The sequence below is a fragment of the Nyctereutes procyonoides genome, unplaced genomic scaffold, assembly GCF_905146905.1.
Source record: "Nyctereutes procyonoides isolate TBG_1078 unplaced genomic scaffold, NYPRO_anot_genome, whole genome shotgun sequence".
Taxonomy (NCBI): domain Eukaryota; kingdom Metazoa; phylum Chordata; class Mammalia; order Carnivora; family Canidae; genus Nyctereutes; species Nyctereutes procyonoides.
The window spans coordinates 33,473,842-33,497,079 of NW_026575159.1; the positions used below are offsets into that span (position 1 = coordinate 33,473,842).

At 50.3% G+C, this 23,238-nt stretch overlaps 1 protein-coding gene across 6 annotated transcripts; it reads right to left on the bottom strand.

Moving 5' to 3' along the window:
* Positions 1-486: 486 nt before the first annotated feature.
* On the bottom strand, positions 487-21,922 carry ZNF250 (zinc finger protein 250). 6 transcript variants are annotated; one of them, XM_055313955.1, is made up of 6 exons: positions 14,770-16,085; positions 14,189-14,282; positions 13,799-13,940; positions 13,484-13,597; positions 13,198-13,260; positions 487-3,382 (listed from the first exon to the last, which is right to left on the bottom strand). In XM_055313955.1, the coding sequence occupies exons 1-6, from the start codon at positions 14,943-14,945 to the stop codon at positions 2,124-2,126; spliced, it is 1,848 nt and encodes a 615-aa protein (XP_055169930.1). In that variant the 5' UTR covers positions 14,946-16,085; the 3' UTR covers positions 487-2,123. The 6 variants fall into 6 exon arrangements, with proteins under 6 accessions (XP_055169930.1, XP_055169933.1, XP_055169936.1 ...); XM_055313958.1 differs by lacking the exon at positions 14,770-16,085 and adding an exon at positions 21,086-21,922 and having other exon boundaries at positions 488-3,382; XM_055313961.1 differs by lacking the exon at positions 14,770-16,085 and adding an exon at positions 21,086-21,921 and having other exon boundaries at positions 488-3,382; positions 13,799-13,925.
* Positions 21,923-23,238: the final 1,316 nt, after the last annotated feature.

The window sequence follows — 23,238 nt, forward strand, 5'->3', positions numbered from 1 at the left end:
GTGAGCAGTTCCCCTGGCCTGTTGCTCCGTGGTCCCCTGCCTCCACGACAGTTGCACCTGTTCAGAGTTATACTAACTTCCATCACAGGGACTACAGAAAGCTGGGTGCCAATGGTCGAGAAGGCTATTACCAGGGTGAAGGGATCCCAGGCATCATTTTGGTGCCTGATGCTACTTCCAAAAGATGCAGACCGCCCATACGTTCCAGCAGGTTATATGCTACCTCCTGGTCCTTGGAGAGATGAAGGACAAAAAAAATGTGTGGCCCAGGGAGAAGGGCACTGAAGCTCACCTTCCAGCCCCATGGACACCTGAGCCTGGACACTCACCAATAGGTCAATGGCAGCTGACGGGAAGAAAAGCCAGAATGATAAAGTACACTTCGCCTAAGAAGGCTGAAAAGCGAACCATACATTTTGCAGATTCCCCCCCAAATCCTGGGTGTGGTAGATCTAGCAATCCAGAGCGACTGAGGGTCACTTCTGCTGTCCTGTAGTACAGACAGTGTCTTTCCAAGCAAGTGTTTCTGTACATCGTACGTAACTCAGCGTCGTCTTGACCGAACTGTTTTTTATCCTAACTCTTCCATGGGATTAGGAATTGTGCCCTGGGTAGTGGTGTGCCCTGCGGGGCAGCTGCGGAGTCAGACACAGCCATAGACTCGGTCAGCACGGGGGAGGTGGTGGCCCCCCTCCGTGGGGTTCAGGAGTGAGTGTCCCACTTCCATGAGCTCTATTCCTTTGCAGTTTGGCCCCAGGGATTTCAGCTCCTCTGAATCGCACCATGAACTTGGCCTCGACAGCATCTCCTCAGAGGTTTTCGCCATCTCTGAAGTCACACCTGCTCCCTCAGCTCCAGCGAAGTGACATCTCGGTGAGCTCATCTACCTTAGTGAACCCAACTCCTGGTTTTGCTCAGTGGCTTTAGCTCCTCTGGTCCCAGCGGCTCTGCAGTACACATGTGATGCCAATTTCTTTCAGAAGGAGCCCATCTCCTCCCTGAAGCACACCTGCAACCCTCAGCTTCCAGAATTTCACCTGTGATATTGGCACCTGTCACCTGTATCAGAGAGAGGGAGGGGGAAACAAGCTTTTATCTGTGTCAGTGTTATTGCTGTGGACTGAGAGGTCAACATTCTAGTCCTTCATTTCTCCTGAGAAGCTGATGTTTTCAAGAGAGAGAGGAAAAAACTTAAAAATGACAAACCAGATTCATTGTAGTAAGTGAAACTGGATACTAGACTTTCTTGGAATCAGGAGGAAAAACACAAAAACCTCAAACATTGGAATGGAAAATTTAGATAATAAAAAAGCTATTTGAATTTGAGAATTTTAAGTTTTAAAAATATATACCAAAGAACTTTCTTTTGAGTAACACAATGTGTAAAGAGGCTCCCAGTTCGTGCAACAGCTGAGGTCTGGGCTCTGAGGTGCAGAGCCCCCCTCCCACCCACATGGGGTCCAGAGGCTCAAGACGTCCCATGATTTCTGGGGCACAAAGCCTTAAATCATAAGGGTGGGCTTTGAGGCAAAGAAGCATATTTGAGTTGAATTTTCACCAAAAGTTAGGACATCCCTTCTGATCTTGAATAAAGTTGAAACACCAGATGAAGTGTTTTCTAAGTTTACATCATTTCTCACTAATTAATCTTTAGACTTTTTATAAAACATGTGATTCTAACAGTTAGGGTTCCTAGCCATATTACATGATGAGACTTAATGACATTTTTAAAAAATATATCATCCAAAAAAAATATATCATCCAGATAACACTTTAGTGGCCTAACAACACTGCAAATAATCCAAGTCTAATTTTAGGTGCAATAATTAGAATAATTATCGTTTTTGGGAAAGGCATCGGATGTTCTAAGAAAAAAACTTTATTTAGAAGGTAAGAAAGTTTTGTGACAGTATTTCCTTGGGTCCTAACTTCTTTCGGTTTCTTCCAACAGACAGTGTAATGTTAGAGGGTGAGTGCACGTGGCGCCCTGTACCAAAAGTCGCCACGGAGGTGAGTGCTGTGCAGCAGAACCGGAGGGTGGGGGGAAACAAAGCCTGGCCCCTGAGGCTCCCCCGGGCCACAGCTCCTCGTGCCGGGGCTCCGGGCCGCGGGGCTCCCGGGCGTCACAGCTTCCGGTGCACTTTCTGGTGCTGGATCAGGTGCCCGTGCTGGTTGAAGGCGCGGCCGCACTCGCCGCACTCGTAGGGCCGCTCGCCCGTGTGGATGCGCTGGTGCTGGATGAGCACCGAGTACTGGCTGAAGGCCTTGCCGCAGCGGCTGCACTCGTACGGCCGCTCCCCGGTGTGCGTCCGCAGGTGCACGATCAGCGTGGCCTTGAGGCTGAAGGCCTTGCCGCACTGCGCGCAGCGGAAGGGCCGCTCGCCGGTGTGGATGCGCTCGTGCTGCACCAGCGACCTGCGGGCGCTGAAGGCGTGGCCGCACTCGCCGCACACGTACGGCTTCTCGCCGGTGTGCACGCGCTGGTGCTGCGTCAGGTGCGAGTGCTGCACGAAGGCCTTACCGCACGCGTAGCAGCCGTACGGCTTCTCCTCCGTGTGGATGCGCTCGTGGTTCATGAGGGTCGAGCGGTGGCTGAAGGCCTTGCCGCACTCGCCGCACTCGTACGGCTTCTCGCCCGTGTGCACGTTGTGGTGCTGGATGAGCACCGAGCGGTCGCTGAAGGCGCGGCCGCACTCGCTGCAGGTGTACGGCTTCTCGCCCGTGTGCACGCGCTGGTGCTGCAGCAGCGTCCTCTTGACGCTGAAGGCGCGGCCGCACTGCGCGCACTCGTGCGGCTTCTCGCCGGTGTGCACGCGCTGGTGGCTGCGCAGCACGGTGCTGTGGTTGAAGGCCTTCCCGCACAGCGCGCACACGTACGGCCGCTCGCCCGTGTGGATGCGCTGGTGCTGGATGAGGTGCGAGAGCTGCGTGAAGGCCTTGCGGCACTCCAGGCACTCGTGCGGCTTCTCGCCCGTGTGGATCTTGTGGTGCTGCGCCAGGTCTGAGCTCACGCGGAAGGCCTTCCCGCACTCGTTGCACTCGTACGGCTTTTCTCCCGTGTGGATGCGCCGGTGTTTGCTGAGCACGGAGCTCTGGCTGAAGGCCTTCCCGCACACGCCGCACACGTACGGCTTCTCGCCCGTGTGGGTCCTCTGGTGCTGCAGGAGGTGCGAGCTGCGGCCGAAGCATTTGCCGCACTCGGTGCACTTGTAGGGCCGCTCGGCACCAGCAGTGGCTGGGGCCCGAGGCGGCGGAGCGTCGCGCGGGCGCCCCCGGTCACGCCATCCCGGGCGGCCTTCCCCCGGGACCACGGAGCCGTCCTCGGAGACACGTGGCTTCACGCCCAAGTCCCTATCTTGGTTCTCTCCCTGGTTTTCACATTCTGAAACAGCAAACGCAGAGCACCACATTAGAGGTGAACCCAGAGAGAACGGCGGGGCACGCGGCACCTACGGGTGGCTTTGCTGGGCACAGGTGGCCCAGCGCTCGGGGCCAGGACGATCACGAGTGGGCGCAGCAACTAGCACAGCGGCCCCTGCGGCCTGGGCCCATCTCCCCGCAGTCCTCCTCTCTTGGGACTTTACTTAAGACAGAGAACGAGGGATCCCTGGGTGGCGCAGCGGTTTGGCGCCTGCCTTTGGCCCAGGGCGCGATCCTGGAGACCCGGGATCGAATCCCACGTCAGGCTCCCGGTGCATGGAGCCTGCTTCTCCCTCTGCCTGTGTCTCTGCCTCTCTCTCTCTCTGTATGACTATTGCAAATAAATAAAAAAAAAATTAAAAAAAAACACAGATTCCTCTTTAAAAAAAAAGAGAGAACGAGCAGCTGGAGGGACAGAGGGAAAGGGGGACGTGGACGTGAGCAGGGCTCCACCCCAGCCCCCCAAGCCCGAGCCGAGCCCAAGGCGGACGTAGCCGGCTGAGCCCCCCTGGGAGCCCCTCCCCGGCCCCCCTCCCTGGAGTCCCCCTAGCAGCACCGACTGCCGGGCTGCACCCCGCCCGCGGGAGCCTGGCTGGGCTGATCGCAAAGGCGGCGGGCGAGGCGTGGCGTGGAGCAGGTGGGACGGGAGCCCCGCGGGCGTGTCCGACCGCCACAGGGTGGAAGGGCGGCGCAGGCGCAGGGGCATCCTCGTGTGCGGCGCCGGAGGGGCAAGGGCCGCTTGGGTGTTCAGTCCCGCCCCCGACACCCAAGCCGCGCGCGCACCATCCGAGGCGGGCGCCCCGTGAACCTTGGCGACCGCGCCACCAGGAAAGCCAGGACCCATGGGGGGACCGCGGACGTCCCGAGGCCGGGCGGTGCTGGGGGCGCTGGCTCCGGGGCCCCCAGCGGGTGGAGGCAGGAGCCCCCGCCCGGTGCAGCTCTGCGGTTGGGGGGCCACCCCCGGCTCCAAGACCTCGGCCCAGAACAGTCTGAGGCCGAGAAACCTCGTGAGCAGAGCGGAGGCCGCCGGGCACTGGGGACAAGTGACACGCGGGCCGCTCAGCTTGCCGACCGCGTGCTGCTCTGCTCTGTTCAGAGGCGGGGCCCAGGATGGGGGCCTGTGGTCCCCCCCACCATGTTGCTGATAACAGCATCATCGAGATAGAAGCTTCAATCTTTAATCAGTTCCTAACTTGGTCCGGGGGCCTCCTGGAACCCCAATATGGACCCTTGAAAAACAAAAGATTCAGAAGCCAAGCGGTCCCTACACAAACCCCAGGGAGCTCCTAAAATGGACTTCTGATTGGTGTGCAGAGAAAGATCTGGGCCAAGGTGGTCAACGAATAAAATATGCCTGTTTAGATCTGTGTTGCCCTCAGCAGCTAGGGCATGGCTGCCCTGGACGGAGGAAGACCTGCCAAACGCCAACACCTCTTGCAGAAGCTGGTGGCAGCCAGAGGGTCATCTGAGAAGAGGCGGGAGTGAGATGCTGGGAGACTCTCCCAAATGAGGGGCCTCCCTTTTAGAGGCTGGAGTCCCACTCCAGGCTTGATGAACCAGCTCTCCACACCCACCCCAAGATTCGGCAGCACTCCGGACACACACGCCTCCATTCTGCAGGGCTCCCCAGACTCAGGCGGGTGGTGCTGCCTGCTGCCAGAGCTGGCCATCCAGGTGGCCCACCAGCACTTCCTTCCTCCTACAAGGAGCCACTATCCTGGTGGCTGGTGGGCCTTCGGGATCTACGTCTCTTTTTTGATTCCTTATCTTCCTCTTTCCACAAGAAAGATGGCTTGGACAAGCCCTATTCCTATTGTCAGGCTACCATGTGACACCTTATCATTTTTAAAAGTTTTTTTTTAAAGATTTACTGACTTGAGAAAGAGAAACAGAGGATGAGGGGCAGGTAATAGTCACAGGCAAACTCGGTGCTGAGTGTGGAGCCTAACACAGGGCTTGATCCCACAACCCAGGAGATTGTGACCTGAGCTGAAACCAAGAATCAGGCACTTAACTGACTGAGCCACCCAGGTGCCCGGTAACAGCTTACTGTTGTCAAGTAGCCACCCTCTCCCCCAGCACTGCCCACTCATCAGTGGCACTGGAGGGGCCCTCACCATGACCAATCTGACAGGTGGATACACCGACAACCCAGTTATAGTTCTCATGTCCCTTTAACTGTTAATATCACCATCATTATACATTATATAAAACAATATATATTATTATACTATTTATTAATTACACAATAACTGAATTCCCCCAGGAGGGATAAAGCTGTAAGACTATCCCTTCCACCTCAACAGTAAGAAAAAGATAATCTATAAAATCTTAACTTTCTTGAATCTATCAGAGCCGAGGTCACGACAGCCCCCAAATGCCCTGAAATCTAAGGAGACAGGTGCCTGCATGGAGAGACAACTGCACTGGTGTGCCCGTGATGGAAATGAGGTAAGAGGAAGATGAAAGACAGGTCACCACCCAAGCAATTCAAAGCACCTGGTTAAAACATTAATCATCTTTCAAAGAACCCCAGAGAGCCACAGACACAGGGGGCTCATGTCCATGGGCTCCCCATGGGGGCAGGTCCAGAGGAAGCCTTCTTTGGTGGCTCAGGCCTACAAGAGGGAAAAGCAAAAGCACCCACTGGAATCCTTCTCTACAGAACAAAAGCTGTAAGTCATCTGAGAGGGAAAGCAAACCTCTCATTCCAGGGCACAGGCGAAAATTACAATGGCCAGGAAGGGAAAGGAAAACTACCCTTTACTCCTGAGGGAGAGGCAGGAAATGATCGTGAGCCCAGAGTGAGATCTGCTTCAACTAGGGGAGGGGCTGTGACCCAGGGACACAACAACTGCCTACAACTGAGGATGAACCAGGACAGTGGAGCATTCTCTCATTTTCCTCTGCCCCAAAGGCCAGCAAGCATAGCATAACCAGCAACTGAGACTACTGCTAGGGTGGGGGCAAGAGCAAGGAAAAAACCCTCTTACAGGCACACCTGGAAACTGAGCCCAGCCCAGCTCCAGACTAGACCAGCTCAGGCTTCCACGCTGACAGCCCAGTAGCGTGGGCTACGTTTCCAGACAGTTACACTGTTTATCTCTATCTCTATAGCTGACATTCAACAAAAAACTATGAGCCACCCAAGAGAAAGACTGCATACACGTACATGTACACACACACACACACACACACACACACACACAGAGTGAAGTGACTAAATGATCAACAGAACTAGAACTAGGGAGGACCCATATGCTGGAACAACTGAATGACCAGATGGGGAGTTTCAGCAGAGAGATAGATACTGGAAGAAACAGTCCAATTAGAAATGCTAGATGTAAAAAACACAGTAACACAGGAATGCCCCACCCAGCTGAGAAAGACCAGTGAGCTTGAAAATAGGTCAAGAGAAATCATCCAAAAAGAAATACAAAGACAGAAATGTATGAAACATAAAGCCAGTATGGGTCATTATCAAATGGCCTAGCTTGCATGTAGTTGGAATCGCAAAAGAGGCAAGAAAAAGCATCTGAAAAGAAAATGGCTGAGATTTTTCTAAAAATGATAGAAGACATCAAAACAAAGATCCAAGATATTAGAATCACAAACGTGTTTTTAAAATACCACCTAGATACATCATAGTCCAACTGCTAAAAGCCAAAGAGAAAATCTTAGAGGCAGTTAGACAAAAACCACCTATGACACAGAGGAATGAATGTAACAAGTACAGCAGATTCATCATCAGAAACAAGTCAAAGGACAATGGACTGACACCCGGAAAGTGACAAAAAGAAAAAAACTTGTCAATTCACAAACACCAATGGAGAAGACACCCAACAACCAAATCCAAGCTAATGTTAAAGGGAATTCTTCAGGCTGCAGAAATATACCAGACAGAAAAGTTGGATTATATAAGGAAATAAAGGCTTTTGGAAATGGTTAAAATGAAGATATATATACAGGACTATGTAAAGAAGGTTTTCTAAATCACTGTAAAGGAGAACCGTCCAAAGCAAAAATAGTTATGTGCTGGGGAGCTTGGCTGACTCAGCCAGAGGACTGTGTGACTCTTGGTCTTGAGGTGTTGAGTTCAAGCCCCGTGTTGGGTGTAGAGATCACTTAAAACTTTAAAAAAAGGTATGGAGTGCGGGTTTATAACATACATACGGGTAGAACTTCGGTAGATCACAGGACCTGGGACAGAGTAACAGGACTGTTGTGATGAACCAATTGTGTCCCTTCCTCCCAACTTCACATGCTGAAACCCTAACCCGTGTGATGTCTGGGGGTGGGGCCTCTGGGAGGTGATTAGAGTCAGGTCGCCAGGGAGGAGACCCCAGGACTGGAGTAGTGCCTAGTAGGAGGAGACACCAGCAAGCTTACCCTCCCCACCCCCCCCATGCGCTCACAGGCAGAGGCCGCCGAGCATCGGAAGGTGCCAGTGCCAGGAGGCCCTCACCGGATACCCCGCTGCACGGGTCTGGGGCTTCTGGCCTCCAGGGCGTGAGAACGAAGCTGATTATGTCCAAGTCACTCTGTCAGCGGCCTTTTGTCACGCAGCCCGAGCAACGATAGAGAAGCAGGCCGCCCTAACAGTCTCACGCCACATGTGAATCAGTGTTCGCACTGCCCGAGGCTGCGACGTCAGAGCTGCGTATCCTAAAGCCCGGAGGGGCCCCTAAACAGCTGCGCTTTGTTCCCTTTTCTCTTTCTCCTCTTAAATCGTTACTTTTCCTAATTCTATTTTATCTCCTTTGTTGGCTTCACAGCTAGAACAGTTTTGATTATGATGTAGTTTAGTTTAACTTTGTCGAGGGTTCGTTGAGTTTCTTAGATCTGGGAATTCATACTTTTCATCAAATTTGGAAAAATTTCAACTAATGTCTTCAAATATTTTTTCTGACCTGCTTTGTTGGCCTCAGTGACATGTATTAGGCCACTTCAGATTGTCCCCCAGCTCATGGATGTGCTGTACTCTTTTTCCCTTGCTTCCTTTTCAGTAGTTCCTAGGACTTTATTTTCACAAATCTTTTCTTACGCGAGGTCTAATCTGCCACTAATTTACCAAGTGAACACTTTGTCTCAGACATTGTTGTCTCCATCCCTAGAGATCAGATCGGAGTCTTTCACGGATCTTCCATGCTTCTACTTAATATGCTCAATATTCTGTCTAGTCCTTCAACATATGGAATAAATTTATTTTATTTTAACATCCTTGTCTTTCAATCCTATCACTGATGTCATTTCTGGTTAGTTTAACAGGACTGTTTTTTCTAATTATGATCGTATTTTCTTACTTTTTTGTATGTCTGGTAACATTTTAATTGAAGCCAAATATTATTAATTTTACCTTGGTTGGTGTTGGGATATTTTTTATTTCTAGAAATATATATATATATTTAAAGATTTTATTTATTCATGAGAGAGAGAGAGAGAGAGAGAGAGAGAGAGAGGCAGAGACACAGGCAGAGGGAGAAGCAGGCTCCATGCAGGGAGCCTAAAGTGGGACTTGATCCCAGGTCTCCAGGATCACACCCCGGGCCGAAGGTGGCACCAAACCGCTGAGACACCTGGGCTGCCCCTAGAAATATTCTTGAATGTGGGGTGCCTGGGTGATGCAGTTGGTTGAGTGTCGGATTCTTGGTTTCAGCTCAGGTAATGATCTGATTGCGAGATCGAGCCCTGTGTCAGGCTCCAAACTCCGCGGAGTCAGCTTCAGTTTCCCTCTCCTCCCCACCCCCCATTCTTTGTCTCTCTCTCTTTCTCTCAAATAAATAAATATTTAAAATAAAAACAAAACAAATATTCTTGAGCTTAAGTATCTTCAGAGTATCACCTGTGGTTCTTGTCTTTCAACTTTGTCAGATCAGACCAGAGGGTGCTTAGGGCTCTTCCCCCAAGTCAGCTCCCTAACCTGAGAGTTACAGGTTTCCCACTCCTGCTGTTGGGAGCAGCACCCTTCCCAGCCTCGCATGAGCACTGGGCACTGTATCTGCCAGCCTAGAGTTCTGCAGGCCACATGACATAGTTGGATTCTCTGCTCAGCGTATCATAAGGCTGAAATAAAGTGTTCGTCTGTGTGTGGAGGCTTAGGCAATAAATGTACTTCAAAGCTCATTCTTAATAGTTGTCAAAATTTAGCTCTTTGTACAAGGCTGCAGGACTAAGGTGACTGGTTCCTTGCCACGCTCAGCTCTGAAAGGCTACCTGCATTCCTTGCCATGTGGCCCCTCCACCTTCAAGGCAGCAGTGGTGTATCCAATCCTTCCCAGTCTTTGACTCTGACTTGTTGCTGACCTCCAGACCCATGTTTAAAGGGTCCTCCATTCCTTAAAAGCAAAAGCTTAACATAACAGTCACAGGAGTAAAACCCATATTCACAGTCCTGGGGATTATGCAAGTGGGATGAATACGTCCTGGGGAAGGGGTCTGGGAGGCTGTATGTGCCAAGAAAGAGAGCTCTGGTCTCTTTTCCTTTTTTTTTTTTTAAGATTTTATTTATTTATTCATGAGAGATGCAGAGAGAGAGAGGCAGAGACACAGGCAGAGGGAGAAGCAGGCTCCATGCAAGGAGCCTGATGTGGGACTTGATCTCAGGTCTCCCGGATCACGCCTGAAGATGGCGCTAAACCGCTGAGTCACCCAGGCTGCCCTTCCTCTTCTTATAGACACTAACCCTAGCAAATCCAGGCCCTACCCTTATGACCTCATTTAACCTTAATAACTTCCATAAAAAGTCCATCACCAATATATTCACACTGGGGTTTAGGGCTTTGACAGATGAATTGGGGGGGGGGTGCGCACAAACATTCATTCCACTATGAAAACCATCTTAAGTCCTGGCTACCACAGCTGCTACTCCTTCCAAAGAGGGGGCTCCCTCCTGGCATTGGACGGGGTTTCCTTGCTAGTGCTAATACTCAAGAGGGTCTCCTGCAGATCTCCAGAGTTCTCTTTGTCAAATGGACTCTTCTGTGGGACTTCTAGCCTCCCTGGCTTCTCTGGACTCCTGACTATGTGTCCCTAAGTCTGGGAGACCACTGGGCTCTGCCCTCCCTGCATTGTGATCTTCTTCAAGCTGTAAACTGGGGCAATTATAGGGATCAGCCCTTTGTTTCCTGTCTCTCAGGGATTAATTTCCTTCATTGATTTCATGACAATGATTCCCAACACCTGGAGAGCTGTGGTTTCATGTATCTCGTCATTTTTCAGATGTTTCAAGTGAGAGGGTAACTCCCATCTCTGTTTACTCCATTTATTATTCTTAATTTTTTTTATTATTATTAATTTTTTAAAAGATCTTTATTTATTCATGAGAGACACAGAGACAAACAGAAGCAGAAATACAGGCCAACAGAGAAGCAGGCTCCATGCAGGGAGCCCAATGCGGGACTGGATCCCGGGTCTCCAGGATCCCACCCCGGGCTGAAGGCAGCGCTAAACCACTGAGCAACCAGGGCTGCCCAGTGTTTTGTTTTTTTAAATAGCTTTATCTTAGAAATTTGTATCTCTAACCAGTAACTCAATTAGGCGTATTCCTGAGATTTTTATAATTTTATGGTGCCTGGTCTTCTTCAACTTGCTTTCCTCTGTCAACACTGTGTTCCAATTCATTATATTGTTCCACAGCGGTTATTAAACCATTTTTACTACAACTTGTTCTTTCCTATTTTTTTTTTAAGATTTATTTATTCATGAGAGACCCAGAAAGAGAGAGAGGCAGAGACATAGGCAGAAGGGGAAGCAAGCTCCCTGCAGGAAACCCAATGCGGGACTCAAACCAGGCCCTCGGGATCACGCCCTGAGCCAAAGTTAGATTCTCAACCGCTGAGCCACCCAGGCGTCCCATTTCCTTTCTATTAAAACACCACAGTTTACTCATCTATCCTACTGCTGATGGACATTTAGGTTATTGTTATTTTTTTCTATCACAAAGCATGCTTCTGTAAGATTCTTGCATATGGGGATCCCTGGGTGGCACAGCGGTTTAGTGCCTGCCTTTGGCCCAGGGCGCGATCCTGGAGACCCGGGATCGAATCCCACGTCAGGCTTCCGGTGCATGGAGCCTGCTTCTCCCTCTGCCTGTGTCTCTGCCTCTCTCTCTCTGTGACTATCATAAAAAAAAAAAAATTAAAAAGATTCTTGCATATGCTTCTTGGTTTTTATACACAAACATTCTTACTGTACACATGAGTAGGATATTTGATGTAGGGCAGCCCAGGTGGCTCAGCGGTTTAGCGCCTGCCTTCCGCCTAGGGCATGATCCTGCAGTTCGGGGATCGAGTCCCGCATCGGTTTCCCTGCATGGAGCCTGCTTCTCCCTCTGCCTGTGTCTCTGCCTCTCTGTCTCTCATTAATAGATAAATAAAATCTTAAAAAAAAAAAAAAAGGTATTTGATGTAGGGACTTGTATTTTCAGCTTCATTAGATAATGCCAAACTGATTTCCAAGGTAGTGTGCACATTTACCCCCTCATTAGCTGTCTCATAGCCTCACCCAAACTTCAATCAGATCTTTCCATTTTTTTCATCCTGAAGGTTTAACAGGGTAAACAATAATAGTTTTGACTTACATTTTACTGATGAATAATAAGGCTGAGCATGTTCTCACATTTATTGACCCTTTGGTTTTCCTCCTCTAATCCAAAGCTGTTCAAGTTTTGTGTCTACTTTTCTTATTCTCTTTAGAGCAATTAAGTGTATACTTAATAATTCAAGAATGGTAAAAGTGGGATGCCTGAGTGGCTCATTGATTGAGCGTCTGCCTTCAGCTCAGGGTTCAGGGTGTGATCCTGGGCCTGAGGATCGAGTCCCACATCGGGCTCCCTGCGGGGAGCCTGCTTCTCCCTCTTCCTGTGTCTCTGCCTCTCTGTTTCTCATTAATAAATTAAGAAAAAAAAAAAAAACTTAAAAAAAAAAAGAATGGTAACACTAATAAGTTCTTCGTTTTAAAAATCTGGCTTTACTATCATCTATTTAATAAAATTTTTAGTGGACCTGGGTGGCTCAGTGATTGAGGCTCCCCACAGGGAGCCTGCCTATCCCTCTGTGTCTCTCATGAATAATTAAATCTTTAAAATAAATAAATAAAATTAAAATTTTTATACAACTTATTTTTAAAAGGACATACTATGTGTTTTTTAAACTGGGAAACACGGTTTTGGTTTTTGGGTTTTTTTTTTTTTTTTTTGACTTATAAAGAGCTTCATTACCATAGGCCAAAGCTTACTAGCCAAAAATATATTACCTATTTGCAATGAAAAGTATCATTTCTACTGTTCGAAGTTTCCTGAATAGGTGGTTTCTTGTCTGATGCCAAAGTAACAAGATGAGCAAGATGACTTTAATAAGTTAAAAAACAACTGTATAGGAAATTACTCACTCAACCATCCAGGTCATAAAATCAACGCATGACCAACCTTTCATGTCCACAGACTCAAGCTGCTGTCAGGGACAGTGCCAGGCCCCCTGGGCCCACGTGGTGCAGAAGCTGGCCTAAGCAGAGCACCCACTTTCAGAATGATGGCTTAAGTTGTTTCAAGTATAGACTGGGGAAAAATGTTTTACATGTGACAAGACAAAGGGAAAAAAACAATTGCACTGAAAGAAAATTTTAATTTAGAAAACCCCTGCCCACAGTTTCGTGGAGATTGTGTCATATAATGAGAACATATTCTGCATCGGGGCGCCCCGGTCTCTTTACATTCTGGTGAGTAACGAGTAGTAACACCTTCAGGGATTTAGGGATTAAAAAGATGAGACATACACCTACCCCACGGACAGGGTGAGCTGTCTTGTTGCATACAAGCTGGCATGTGGTCGTGTCTGTAGTTGTCTGCAAAAAACAGAGAATTGAAGGGACAAGAAAACACTTCTCCAGAGGAGGAACTTCTTTCATTTGCTGTCACATGGGTAAGTGCAGCTCACGGAGTTAAGCCCGAAGGCTCCTCTGCCAGAAGAGGCCTGGGTGGAAGCCACTCCTGCTGTCACCTCTCAGTGCCCACAGCCGCCAGAACGGATTTAGCCCCAGTGAGGGAGGGCCAGCTCCTTTCACTTACCTGAATGGCCACTCCCCAGGCCCCCAGTCTCCTTAGTCCCCTGCCCATCCAGGACCCATGGCTCTTCTCCTCGTTCCAGCTGGCAGATCACACTGGGCTTTGATCCTGGAAGTCCTGCTCATGGGGAGGGAAGGCCTTTTGTCAGCATATATCTGGGAACACTCCCACCCTGCCTGAGTGACCTGCAGGCATGAGACAGACGGACTGACCTTCCTCTAGAGCTGAACACCTGGACGTTACCCAAAGCCCACAGTGCAGGGCCTCCACCCCTGGCCAAGCACACAGACACAGAAGAGGCCTGCTGAGGGGACATACCCAGTGACACCACGTTCCCATATGTCTCCATCATCACGTGTCGGTAGAGGCCGCGCTGAGCGGGGCCCAGGCGGTCCCATTCCTCCTGGGAGAGGAGCACAGCCACATCCTCAAAGGTTACCTTGGCCTGGAATGACAGGGGCTGCTGCAGGTTAGATTAAATCTCCACACTAGAGATGGGAGTGGGTACAGGCAATGTGGGGTGTGGGGAGTGGAGATGCCCTTGGTCAGGAGGTAGGGCAAACATGCAAGCAGCTTGGGGGTGGGTGCCAGGAAGGGGCCACAGAGTTCAGGAGATGCAGGGACACTCAGGCTACCACCTAGAGCCCTGGGCATGGGAGGGCTCTGAGGAAATGCAGGGGTGGTCCACAGGCCTTGGGGGCAGCTCACCTGGGGTCCTGCCGGTGGTGGCAGGAGCCTGGCCGCTGCCATCACCTGATCCCGAGATTTCTGAGGCAGATGGAAGTCAGAGGATCCTGTGGGGCTGAGGAAGAGGGAGCACATGAGGGGCCCAGCCTTGCCCTCACAGACCCTGACTTCTGGGAGTCCAGCCTCCCTGCCCCTACAGTTCAGGAACCATGGTCCCTGGACTCTGACCGTGGGCCCAGCAACATCCGGTATGAGATGCTTGGGGACACCAGTGTACCCTGAGGTTTCAGCCTCAAGGTTTCGCTTTCTACACTGTGAGGTCCTCGCAGTCAGCTAGGGAGCTACCAAGGACTCTAAGCCATCTGCTCAGGCCCACAGTCCATGTACAAGGGCTGGTGTTAGAGCATTCACACAGGTGCCAAGTGATCAACAGGTCGGGCATGGATGCCAGGCCAAGCTGCCTCCAGAGATAATCCCCAGGGAAGACAGACTGAGAATCGATGGTTTTGCTTAAGGTCCACACTCCTGTTGGGACCCCATCCCAGGCCTGCATGCCTCACTTAACCATGACTCCTGTAGGCCTACTGATGCCTCAGTCTCACCTGGTTGTACCCTGGTGCTCCAGTGAGGCTGGGGCCATCAGCCTGGTGGTGGCTCCACCAGGGATTAGCAATGGAACATCACACATGGTTGATTCTGGTAGATTAAGTCCAAAGTTACCCAGGGATTTGGTCTGAGCACCCTGGAGAGCCTGGGGGTGGACAGGTTCTGGGGACATATCAGGATAAGTTAAGCTGAGGTATGTGTCATGTTCAAATTACTGAAAGAAAGTGGGGGCGGGGGGGACCAGGAGCTCTCCTAATGGGGATACGGGGTTCACATCTTTTGGAATGTCAAAGGGAGTCTGTAACAGGGACACAGAAACCTAGCAGGCGATCACTCTAGGAAAAATGGTACAAGACCATCCCCTGGACAAACAGGATGCCTCACACTGTGGGCTGCCTAAAGGGAAGGCTTGGGGGCAGGAAGTCAGGAAGCACAACCCCATTTTCTTAGTACAACATCAGATGCATGTGTATGTCTGCATAGACAACTTTTGGGAATATACACACGGAACTCCTAACTGCAGCTGCCTTCTAAGGAACAGGAGAGTAGCCTGGGACAGAGAGAGGCCAGCCTCTCTGCTCTGTTAACCAAGAATGCCCATTTCCCCCAAATCTATGTGTTTCTGTGTCGATGCAATGCAACTCTAAATACGATTCCAATAAGAGTCTTACAGGAGTAAAACTACCTTAAAAACCATATGAACGAGATGCTGGAGAAAGAGAAGAATAAAATATGAAAGAATGGGGGACGGGGATCCTGTCTCACCAGGTCTCAACAATGAGGAAGTCATTGCCATCCGTCTGCCTCCTGCCCTCTTCGGTGGTATGTCTGACACCCCCACCCCCTCGAGCAACCCGAGACCTGCCATCTCTTATGGTCGGTCATCTTTCCCATGGCCTTGTCCAGCTGCCTCCCCATGAGCGGTCTCCACCAACCCCAAAGCAGCCCTGCCCATGGGTATGACCTCCATGTGGCCAGATCCTTGTCCACTGTTTGCAGTGGTGACAGTTGGTTACTTTGCCCTCCTACAACTCAGTCTCCACTCGGTCTCTGGGACATTGCTCCTTCAGCCAGGGCCTCCATCCACCCTCACCTGCATGAGAATTTGACCTTCATGTATAATCCAGCTCTGGTCCTCTGGGAACCTGGTGCAAGTAGGCAGTCACCTGCCCTATGGCCCCACTGTAACTGGGCCAGTATCCAACAATAAACACCCATAGGAACCCTATTTAGGGCCTTCCCAGTGGGGGTAATAGAAGCAGGTATGGCTGAACCTAGAAGACATTTGGCTTCTTCTTTTTTTTTTTTTAATGATATATTTTTTTTTAATTTATGATAGTCACACACACAGAGAGAGAGAGAGGCAGAGACACAGGCAGAGGGAGAAGCAGGCTCCATGCACGGGGAGCCCGACGTGGGATTCGATCCCGGGTCTCCAGGATCGCACCCTGGGCCAAAGGCAGGCGCCAAACTGCTGCGCCACCCAGGGATCCCTTCTTCTTTTTTTTTTAAAAAAAGATTGATTTGGGGAGACAGCGAGCGAGAGAGCACATGAGCGCACATGTGTGCAAGAGAGTGCATGAGCATGGGGAGGGGCAGAGGGTGACAATCTTCAAGCCGACTCCCTGCTGAGCGTGGAGCACAACACAGGGCTTGATTTCTCGGCCCTGAGATCATGACCTGAGCCAAAACCTAAGTCAGACAGATGCTCAACTGACTGAGCCACCCAGGAGCCCCTCCACCTTGCTCTCTCACACTCCACTCCTAATCCACCCCCCACGCACACCCAGAATCTGCCCCTGTGGCAGCGGGGTTGTACACCTGACCCCTGTGGGAACAGGCTTGTTCTTGGCTTCATCCCCTTCCTGGGCCTCCCTTTTGCTAGGGAGGCTCCTGCCCTTTGGCTGGTGCTTGGCCCCATTACCTCTCATTGAGGCCCTTCTGACCCCCCCAACCACGAGGGCTTCTGCCTCGCCCAGTCCTCATTCTCCCTTTGTGTCCCAGCAGAGCAGCCAACAGCCCAATGCTTGCTGAGTAAGTGAATGAAATTAAAGAGCTAGGAGACCGCACTTCACACTTTCCAGGAAAGCCACTTGGCAGCGTGTAGATGAGTAAGACATGCCATTAGACAGTGGGCACTCCCCTGGAATGGACATAGGCTCAAGGTTGGTGCCACTGCCAACCCAAAGTCCTCCCACACAAAGGTCATGCACACCCCGAGAGAAAAGATTTAGGCTGTGGGAGCCAGCTGATGAGTAAATGAAACCATGGAATGCAGAGAGAATGTCCATGAGGTCCTCTTTCAGAAACAATGACTCCAAGGCAAAGAAGTGTGTGCACGTGCTTTGTCCCCACCTATAAAACAGGGCGCTCACACCCCTCCTCTGTGGGCCTCAAGAGGATGGCAAGATTCAGGCTCAGATGCTGCTGGGCTAAGTATGATCTCATTCGATTAAAGTAACTCAAAGAACCAGGCTGTCAATGTGAGTGAGGCATGGAGGTGGGTGGAGAGGGCAAAGAGGAAGATTCCTGGGAGCGGGTGGGGGGAAGGGGAGAGTCCCAGAAAAACACTGAAACAAAGGCTACTTCCAGCCTCTGGAACAGTGAAAAATGTCTGCTGTTTTATAGGCTACCTACTTCGTCTACAGTATTTTACCACAGCAGCCCAAAGGAACCAAAATATCTGTATTCTGATAAAAAAATGAACAAAAGAAATGCAAAAAGTGGTACTGTCTGCATACAAAGACGGGTGAAACACTGTGACCCACAAACTTGACAAATGTCGGGCAGGTAAAGAGAGCCAACCAAGGCACCAAAACTGGCTTTGAACCAGCCACCCTCTCCTCCACTCTTACTCCCACGATCCTGATCCCCAATTCCAGGTTTGCTATGGGGAAAAACACAGAAGTTTTTGTTTGAAATAAGGGGGAGGAGGGGCAGCGACAGAGGGGGAGAGAATCTTAAGCAGGCTCCACACTCAGCACAGAGCCCAACGTGAGGCTCGATCTCACCACCCTGAGATCATGACCTGAGCTGAAATCATGAGCCAGACGCTTAACTGACTGAGCCCCACAGGTGTCCCAACATAGGAATTTAGACAGAAAGGAAGAATAGGTGTGCACAACAAATCCTGTTCAGATGGCCCCAGAGCCAGAGTCCCCATCACTGAGTATGACAACAAACTGTGAGGAAGGCCAGGCCACCCCAACACAGGGGCAAGCACAAACAGTACCTGCCCTGGGGGTGCCTGTACTGGACCCCGCCTGCCCGCCGCCCAGCCATCTATCTGTCCGTCCGTCAGTCTTCAGATGCAGGAATTTCATATTCGGAAATCTCCTCAGGGAATAACCCAAACAAAACCAGAACAGATCAATGTTCTCAGCAGCAGTGGATACTTAATGGGAAGGAAGCCACACCGCAGTGAGACGTTCTGTGTGCCGAGCAGGGTCTGGCTCCTGTGATGCCTGAGCAGCCAGCAACACAGACAGGAACTGAAGAAGGGACTGCGGAGGCACCAAAAGCTTAGAATTTAATGTTTATTATTATTATTATTTTGTTTTTAAGCTGTTTTAGGAACTTATTGCCCTTGTTGAATTCCTCATTGGCTTGATGTAAAAGAAGCATGTCTGTCCTCCAGAGATCTCTCCCACAGTAACAGGCTAGGACAGGGACACTCCAAATCCCTGGTTTGGGGTGGGCTGCTCCCAGGATCTTCCGCCCTGTCCTCACCATCCGCGTCTATGGGTTTTCTTGCTGGAATGCCTTGCCCTCCATGGTGGAGGCATCTTCGGAAGAGGCACCTCCAAACCATTTGTGAACACAAAGCACAACCCTGCAATGCAATCTTCCATAGTGATTGGTCACGTATCCAAATCAATAGCTTTCCTACACACCAGCAACACCTAGTCAGAAAATATACAGGGAAAAAGATTCTACTCACAAATAGTACAAGAAACAAGCTTAAAATAAACTTTAGAAATGAGATGTAAATTCTGCTCACTGTATCCATAAAACCAAAGTGCCTAGAGCCGAGTGGGGCTGGATGAAAGGGGGTGACCCAGGAATGGGGCAAAGCAGGGCCAAGTCTTGTATAAACAAACGGAGAATGGATGAGGTAATTCAAATAGCTGAAGAAAGATGATTCAGTAAATGGGGCTAGGACCAGTTAAATGCTTTAGGAAAAGTAAAATTAGGCCTTTACACCAAGTTCAACGGATCTCCCAGAAAGTAGAGGAAGGCAAAGAAAAGAAAAAAAGGCCAGAAAATAATTAGATCATTTCATATCAAATATTACAAATCTAATGAATTCACTGGGCTAACCAATAAGAGTTGGCATTTTAAATTACATTTTATAAAAGGAACTCAACTACGAATACAGAGGTTTTTATTATTCCAGGTGGGAAGGGCCTTTCTAAGCAAAATGCCAAAAGAGAAAGATAGAGGCAGAAACTTCCAGATCTGCTGCATGAAAATTCAGACCTTATGCACATCAAAGTCACCAAATTCCAGAATGGGCCCAAAGTCATGTAGGAATTTAATGCATGACGAAGGTGGTTTTCCAATCACTGGAAAGATGAATTATTCAATAGATAGTGTTAGAAACAGCAGACAGAAAAAAAAATGAAGCCGGATTCCCCTCACCCCACACCAAAATAAATTCCAGATGGAGCCAACATTGCACAAGTACCAGAGAGAAACAAGAGTTTATTTTAAAAATAAATCTTGGCACAGAGAAAGCCCTTTTAAAACATAACAAAGCTCAAAAGCTTTAGAAGTAAATATTTTACCATTAAAAACTTGAAATCTCTTCAAAAAACCCCAAACCAGAACAAAACACCATAACTGGAGTCAAATGTCAATTTGTGAAGAATATTTTCAACATATACGAAAAAGAGCATGAACTGGCAGATCAGAGGAAATACAAAGGCAAAAAAAAAAAAAAAAAAAAAAAAAAAAAGGAAACACAAAGGCACCCGAAGAGTTTCCACCTCAGCGACCACGGGGAACGGAAACTAAAGCGTCCGAGCGACCCGAGCGCGGGGACGGCGGTCTCCTCAGGGCCCCAACGTCTCTGCCCGCCACCGCCACTGCCCCGCGCACCACCCCGCGGAACGCGCCGCCACCACGACACGTCTGTCAAGTGCAGGTGACCCGGCCCGGCCCCCGCCGCCCCCAGCATCCCTTTCAGGCGAGTGACAGAAAGGGCGCGCGCGGAGCCCGGGGAGGGTGCACCGTGGCCCAGCCAGCGCCTGCCCCGCTCCCCGCAGGGTCGTCCCGACGCCCCCACTGCCCGTATTTTTCTCACGTGTGTACATGGTAAGAAATGCATTTCGTTTTCTATTAAAATGTGAAAAAGCAGACAATGAGCCGGGGAACATCTGCGGGCCGCGTCGGAGGTCGCCGTCTCGAGAGCCGGGAAGGGCCTCACTAGGGGGCGGGGGCCGGCGGCACGCGGAGCGCCCGGGGCCACGGCGAAACCGGGTAGCGGCTTCGGTCTCCGGGCCGCCGCCGCTCGGCCGCGCTCTGCGCTCGCGGGGCCCCCAGGGCCGGCCGGGGTGCGGGGGGCGCGGACCGCCGTCCCCGGGGCCCCCACGCGCCCCGCCTCTCGGCCCAGGCCCCACCGCCTCCGGCCAGGCCCGCCGGCCGCGGGGGCGCCGGGGAGGGAACCGGGGCGGGACCGGGCTGCGGCGGGCGGTGGGGCCCGCGGGGACGCCCCTCCGAGGGCAGGGCCACCCGGCTCCCGGCTCCGTGCGGCAGGGGCCCGGCCGGCCAGCGGCCGCTACTCCGCCGACTCACCTTCCCCGCCGCAGCCGCACGCGCGAAGGGACGGCCGCCCGCAGCGCACCCAGACAAAGGGGGCGCCCCGCCTCGTCTGCACGCCCGCCAATCCCGGGGCGCCCCGCCTCCTCAGGCCCCGCCCACAGCCCCGGGCCTCCGGGCCGCCGGGGCAACCTCTCCCCGCGCGGCCGGTCGCCGCGCCCGCCCCGCCGGCGCCATTTCCCTGACTGAGGCTCCGCGGCGCGCTCGGGGCCACCGAGAACCGAGGCCTCCGGCGCGCCTAGAGGGGCCACGCCGCGCCCCTGCCGCGCCCCTGCCGCGCCCCCACCGCACTTCCGGCGGCCGGGCGGAAGCTGCCGGGCGGCCGCCGAGAGCCGTGCCCCCGCGTCAGGCCTCCGGAGCTTGTGAAGCCGGGACGGCGGGGCTCACGGCCTGGGGGGAGCGCAGCAGCCCGGAGGGGAGGGTGGACGGGGGCGCTTGGCTTTCGGGCCTCTTCCGCCGGGCGAGCCCCGGGCGGGGCGGCGCGCTGCTGACCTGGGAGGTGAGGCCCCTCTGCACCGCCAGCTCCTCGGCCTTTCCTTCCAGCCTCTTCCGAGGAAACTAGCAACAGTGCGTCAAGTTAGAGAAGGTCGTCTGGTGAACCGCGTGTGTTCACCGAACTGCGGCAACAGTTAGTGACCCAGAGCCGGTCTCCTCCCCGACTTCCTGTTCCAGGACTTCCTTCCCCAACCCCGGGGGGAGGTTATTTTATTTAAGGATTCTTTCCTTATCTAAAAGATAAGGCACTGAAACAGGTAGTTATAAAACCAGGATCCTTTATTATCACCCAATGGCCAGTGTTCAGTCTTCTGTTTTACCCCCCCCTTTTAAAAACTAGAATCTTATTTTTAAAACGTTTTAAAATATTTTATTTATTTATTCATGAGAGACACCGGCAGAGGGAGAAGCAGGCTGTGGGGGAGCCCGACGTGGGACTCTATCCCGGACCCCAGGACCACGACCTGGGCCGAAGGCAGACGCCCAACCGCTGAGCCACCCGGCGTCCCTTTTTTAAAAAAAATCATTTGAACTCAAAGACCTTAACATATTTGATGTATTTTAATCCATTTCAGTCTTTAAAATGAATACTCAATCATCCCATGTTTGGCTAGTGGAAGCCTCTAAGTTTACCCTGAGTCTTTTTGATGCAAGTCCTGTGATCATTGATCACTTGATATCTGGTAAGGCAAGATATTACAAGCTCGTCTCCCAGAACACCTAGATCCTTAGAATCAGCAGATTTTTTTCAAGGAACCCTAGACCATCTCGGTGGGGAATGGCATATCAAGTACACAACCGGGGCTCTAGGAGCAATCATTGCACCAGTTTGTTCATTATGTCTATGCCTTTTCAGAAGACAAAGCTAGGAAAAAAGTTTTTATTTTATTATTATTATTTTTTATTTTTATTTTTATTTATTTTTATTTATTATTATTATTATTTTTTTAAATAAAGTTTTTAAATGTAAGAGTATATCATGAGTTCACATTGATATTTCAGATTCAAATTTAGGGCTATTAACTTGTTTAACTTATATTTGTATCTCTTTTTCTCTTGTATTAAAAATCTTGGATCCTGATTATCTTAACACAGTAACTTTGTTATATATAATTTTTATATATAATTGTTATATATAACTTTTTATATATAATTGTGTCAAAATAATTCCATTATTAACAATATGATTATTGAAAAGTCTAACATTCTTTTGTAGTTCTTTCTGTTGTTAGGATATATCCCATTTAGGATATTACTCGGCTTTCCAGTAAAATAATTTGTTTCTGTGGAGTTAAGACTTAACACTATATACTGGTTCATTTGTTTCATTTTGCTTTTGCTCTTTAGGGTTTAAAGTTTTTCAGGTTTTTTTTTTTTTAATATTTTAAGCAGTCTGTACACCCAACATGGGACTTGAACCCACAACTTTGAGATCAAGAGTCGCACAATTCACTGACTGAGCCCCCCAGGTGCCCCAAATTTTTCAGGTTTTTATGGGATTTTTAAAAAAAGATTTATTCATGAGAGACACAGAGAAGCAGAGACACAGGCAGAGGGAGAAGCGGGCTCCTCGCACGGAGCCCGACATGGGACTCAATCCCCAGACATGGGATCAGGACCTGAGCCCAAGGCAGACACTCAAACAGTGAGCCACCCAGGTGTCCCTTTTATGTAATTTTGTTTTATGATCATGTAAAATATTTATATACCTCCAAAGTCAAGTCTACAAAACAAAGTACATTCAGAGAAGTCTGGCTTCTCTCCCTGTCCCCACTAACTTGTTACCTTCCTCTCCCTCTTGATGACCATTTATGAAAAACCTGAGTGAATTTCAATGAAATTGAAATCACTGTACCTACTGTTCTACATTTTGGCTTTTTTTTACTTACCAGTACCATGGAGACTTCTCATTCGCAGTGTTGAGGAATGTTCTGTATTCCATTCCGCGGTGGTATGCCCCCCTCTGGCGTGAATGTACCATAGTGTGTGCAACTAGTCTGCAGTTACTGGGCGTGAGGGTTTCCCATCTTTTGCTATTAAAATTAGTGCTACGATGAATAGTTCTGTGCAAGTCTTTGCATAGTTTGCCAGTTTAATTTTGAGATAGATTCCTAGAAATCGGTTAGCGGGTATTTATAATTCATTTTTGC

Excerpts from the sequence above, each read along its gene's own strand:
- ZNF250 (XM_055313955.1), bottom strand. The coding sequence starts at position 14,945 with ATGTCCCCAGAACCTGTCCACCCCCAGGCTCTCCAGGGTGCTCAGACC. Across the intron at positions 13,261-13,483 it reads CCTGGGGAGTGGCCATTCAG|ACAACTACAGACACGACCAC; the intron begins GTAAGTGAAAGG and ends TGTTTTTTGCAG. Across the intron at positions 3,383-13,197 it reads CAGCTCACCCTGTCCGTGGG|AATGTGAAAACCAGGGAGAG; the intron begins GTAGGTGTATGT and ends TTGCTGTTTCAG.